Source organism: Empidonax traillii, unplaced genomic scaffold (assembly GCF_003031625.1).
Source record: "Empidonax traillii isolate 1590-97213 ecotype Southwest subspecies unplaced genomic scaffold, ASM303162v1 scaffold3420:size15216, whole genome shotgun sequence".
Lineage (NCBI taxonomy): Eukaryota > Metazoa > Chordata > Aves > Passeriformes > Tyrannidae > Empidonax > Empidonax traillii.
In genome coordinates, this window is record NW_020958613.1 from 8,595 (window position 1) to 13,055 (window position 4,461).

The following is a 4,461-nucleotide window of genomic DNA, read 5'->3' on the forward strand; positions in this document are numbered from 1 at the left end:
AGGGGGCCACGAGCTGGAGCAGATGCAGCTTATCCTGGAGACCATCCCCGTCGTCCACCAGGAGGACAAAGAGGAGCTGCTCAGGGTGATGCCCACCTTCATCGACGGCACGTGGGAAGTGAGGAAGCCGCTGAGGAAGCTGCTGCCCGAGGTGGACGGTGAAGGTACGAGTGCAGCTTGCTCACAGGGAGCTCCTAAGGGTGAAATAATCTTCCCAGACTATCCCAAGGTGCCTGCCTGCCTTCCCTGTGCCCAGAGGTTCCTCCCTGTGCTTGTTGCACGTCCCTTTAACTTCACGTGCGTTCCAAACACCAGGAGGTGGTTGCTGCGCCTGCCCACCCGCTCCCCTGGGCTCCTTCCAAGGTTAAACCAGCAACCTGCTGGTTGGGAAGGCGTCAAGACCCGGCCCAGCTTACATTTTCTGGCAATACAGGACCACGTCAGCCTCGGGCAGGCAGGGGGTAGATTGATTTCCCTGGCATATTACCGCGGGAGGAAAGGTCACCTGCATAATTCACGGTCGTTTTCCCGCCTCTCTGACCCGAAATCCGCGGCTTGTAAATACGTCGTTCCTCCCCGGGTGACCTTATGGAGCGACTGATTCCCCTCCTGCTTAATTAGCCCGAGCGATGAAGTGACCAGCTGGGTGCTGGTTAATGTTTAAGCACTGAGAGGCAGGAGGAGGTGTGGCTGCCCGTTCTCCCAGTTAACACCTTCCCAGGGGATGTTCCTGAAGTTGTAACTGGAGAGAGGCACATCCCTGTTGGATGAGCAGCAGCTTCAGCGACGGGATCGTTGGCCTTTTCGCGTGACCTCCGCAAAAACAGTCATCAGAGAAAATCGCAACGACCTGTAGATTTAATCCTCGGCCCTGGTTTCTCTGTGCTCCCCCCAGCCATCGATTTCCTGGAGAAGATCCTCACCTTCAACCCCATGGACCGATTGACGGCCGAGATGGGGCTGCAGCACCCCTACATGAGCCAGTACTCGTGCCCCGAGGACGAGCCCGTGTCCCAGCACCCGTTCCGCATCGAGGACGAGATCGACGACATCCTGCTGATGGAAGCCAACCAGAGCCAGACGTCCAACTGGGACAGGTGAGGTTGCTCGAGGGGGTAAAGGGCCAGAGTTTTAATTTATTAATAATTTTTATTTTGCTGATAATAAATATTTATACTTTTTTCCCCCAAATCCTCTCTCTCTCTTTTGTCTACAAAAAACCTTCTCTCAGCTAATAATAATAATTGTCTAGAAAGTAAAAAACAACCTGAAACAAAGCCACGACATGTCAGAATAAACTGGTCTCAGTGGGGAGCCCTCACACCGTGGGCTTGAGGGACAGTTGGATTACTGATGGTGCTAATTGTGTTTTCATCCCAAGTGGGTGGAAGGTGACGAAGGGCCAAAGGAAGGGGCGGGTTGGTTTGGCTGTCGGGCTTTTGTTCCAGCGACTGGTGAGTCGCTTGCCCCGCTGGCACGCTGACACAGATATAAAAATAATAAAAAAAATATAAGAATAATATCAGTAAGACATCAGAGGCCTGCGGTAAATCAGCGAGCCAAAGGCGGGAACTATCAGCAGCGCTGCTCGAATCGCTGCCTGCCCTGTCTCCCAACAGGTACCACATCAGCCTCTCCTCCGATTTGGACTGGAGGCACGACAAGCACCACGACATGGACGAGGTGCAGCGGGACCCCCGGGCGGGGTCGGGATCGGCCGCCGAGGAGGCGCAGGTGGACCCGCGGAAATACTCGCAGAGCAGCTCGGAGAGGTTCCTGGAGCTGTCCCACTCCTCCATGGACCGCGGGTTCGACGCCGACTGCGGCAGGTCGTGCGATTACAAGGTGGGCTCGCCCTCCTACCTGGACAAGCTGCTGTGGAGGGACGGCAAACCCCACCACTACTCGGAGCCCAAGCTGATCCTGGATTTGTCCCACTGGAAAAGAGCCGCCGCCGCCGTCGTCGCGCCCGCCGCCGAGCTGGCGCTGGAAGAGGAACCCTCCGACCTCTTCCTGGAGATTGCCCAGTGGGTGAAGAGCACGCAGGCGGGGCTGGAGTGTCCCGGCTCCCTCCCCGAGCTCCAGGAGCGGAATCTACCGTCCTCCCCTCGCCCTCAACCCGCCCGGGTGAGCGGCGAGGCGGAACCCGACTTCGACCTGGACGTCTTCATCTCCCGGGCGCTGCAGCTTTGCGCCGAGCCCGAGGAGCTGCCGGACAACAAGCTCAACGAGCTCAACGGCGCCTGCATCGCCGAGCGGCCCGGGGAGATGGTGCAGGCCGAGGTGTGCCAGAAGGAGCGGTGGTGAAGGTGTGTCACGCCCTTCCGGCGAGCACAAACCCCTTCTTGATGACCTCAGAGGGAATCGGGAGGCGCGAACGGAACGCTTTGAGTTTCTTCTGCTGCCTTAACACCCTTGCCTTGCGATCTGTTTGAAACTTCAAGTGGACGAGGGGGTTTACAAACAGGGCTCCTCTACCTTTCTTTATCTACAGAGGCTTTCAAATGACGAGGGCGAAGGTTTTTCGGCGCGGTTTGACAAAAACGACGGACTCTGAGCTCCTCTGAGGGAGGGAAGCGGCGCCAGGCAGCGTCCCAGCGAGGGCACCCGCCTCTCCTGTTAAAAAAGAGTTAAAAACTACCGCTGTTTCGCTTTCTGTGATGGAAAAACCAGTTAAGAGTCGTAACTGGACGCTTTGGGAGGCGCTGGTGTCAGCAGGTGGCGTGTAAATAGACAAAAAAAAGACACAACTGATCGACTGTAACTCCTGTTTTCCTCCACACCTCCGAGCACCTTAAATTACTAATCAGCTAATGGAAGGAACGTCCGAATACTTACATTTAACCAAACTCGGCAGTTTTGTTTTTTGTTTGTTTTTTTTTTTAGGCAGGAAAAATCCGTAAATAGCGCGACAAAAGCCAGCCTCCACTTTCCCTGGGTGGTGGTTTTAATCCAGGCCTTCCCTGGTTACCAGTTTGTAACCAAGGAAGGGGCAGTGTTCCCAGTATTCCCTACGATTTTTATGTAAATCGTGGTGTAAATAAGAAGGGAGGAGCGGCCTTTGTTCGTCTCTTCTGATGAAGTTCGGGAACAGTGGGTTGGTCTGGCTTATCTAAGGCTGAGACCTGCAGCATCCACTGACCTGCCACGTGGAAGCTTGGCGAGTGCTGGCAGTGTCTGCCAATCCTGTTTCTTTCTAAGATTCGCTTTACTAGTTATTTTACTGGTTATTTTACTACTTCTCGGGTTTGATCGGGTATATCTGCTCGGTGTCCCTTTTTGTCCCTTTTTTTTCCCCTTTCCCTATCCCTTCGGGGGGTGTTTGGATTCCCTGTTTGCTGTGTACATAACATCTTAACTGTAACATACATAAAATATATTTTTTTTATATAACTAGCTCGATTTTTCCGGGTTCTTCGATTTTGCATCGTTTTTTTTTTTTTTTCCTTTGCCCCTGGGGGGAAGTGGAAAGAGGGGGAAGAGAAGGGGCTGCTACTGGGGGGGGGGGGGTTGGGCATTTGTTTATTCCCGTTGCTTGGTTCTTAGGAAAACACCCTCCCTGGGAATCCATCGGGGAGATGATTTCAGGAGCTCCTTTGATCGTCAGAGCGATCCCCACCCACGGGCCTTCCCCGGTCACAAAGAGGTGACTGATTTTACTGCAGGAGAGGGGGGGAAAACCAAAAAAAAAAAGAAGGTTTTTCCCTTAAAAAAACAAACAAACCAAACAAAAGGGTCTCGGGAGGGGTTGCTGCTGATTAACGCGACGGTGAGGCGTTTTAGGGAGTTTGTACGAATGGAGCAGGTAAAAACGACCAGTGTGTGGGATCAGCTCTGGGATCAGGGATAGTGGCTTCCCAGTGACACGGAGTTGTTCCGTGGTTGTTGCCGCGGCGACAACCTCTGCCTCTGTGAGGACAGTGAAAATACACTCCTGGAGGGAGGTGGGGTGGGGAAGAGGGCACATAACTATCCAGAGGTGATGAGAACCCCCCCCTGATAAGCAGTAACGTGCAGTGTGGGGAGGAAATGGGTTCGGCCCAAAGCGTTTTCCAACTCTGTTGTGCCAAGAACTTCTGCTCACGAGCAGCTGGTCCTCCAGGCGAGTCCTTCTCCAAAACACTCAGCAGCGATGAGGTGGAAGGTGGAAAGAACATGCCACCTGCCCACCCAGGCACAGCAGAACTTGTGTGTGTGTGTGTGAGTGCAGCTCTCCTGTGGGAGCCTCTGGATCAGGCCCCTGGATTGGGAAGGTTCGTTTCCCCGTCCTTCCAATCACGTTCTTTCACCCCTAAGCTCACAAAAGCCACATCTTGCCACCCTCCTTCCACCCCTGGGGGGTGGGAATTCCTCCTCTGTGGCTGTAGGAATAAAACCTGCAGCGTTACCTCCGGCTCGACGGAGGTGGTTAACGCTCGAGTGGCTCCATCCCTGAGAGAGTAACCCCGTTATTTTCAGGAG

General features: G+C 54.1%; 1 protein-coding gene across 2 annotated transcripts in view; it reads left to right on the forward strand.

Annotated features, from left to right (window-relative positions):
• The window catches only part of MAPK4 (mitogen-activated protein kinase 4), a 7,612-nt gene extending 5,305 nt beyond the window's left edge, over positions 1-2,307 (forward strand). For both annotated transcript variants that reach the window (XM_027910412.1, XM_027910413.1), the window contains exons 5-6: positions 896-1,097; positions 1,620-2,307. In XM_027910412.1, the coding sequence (XP_027766213.1) occupies positions 896-1,097; positions 1,620-2,307 (890 nt within the window). The remainder of the gene's footprint in view (positions 1-895; positions 1,098-1,619) is intronic.
• The last annotated feature ends 2,154 nt before the right edge of the window (positions 2,308-4,461 follow it).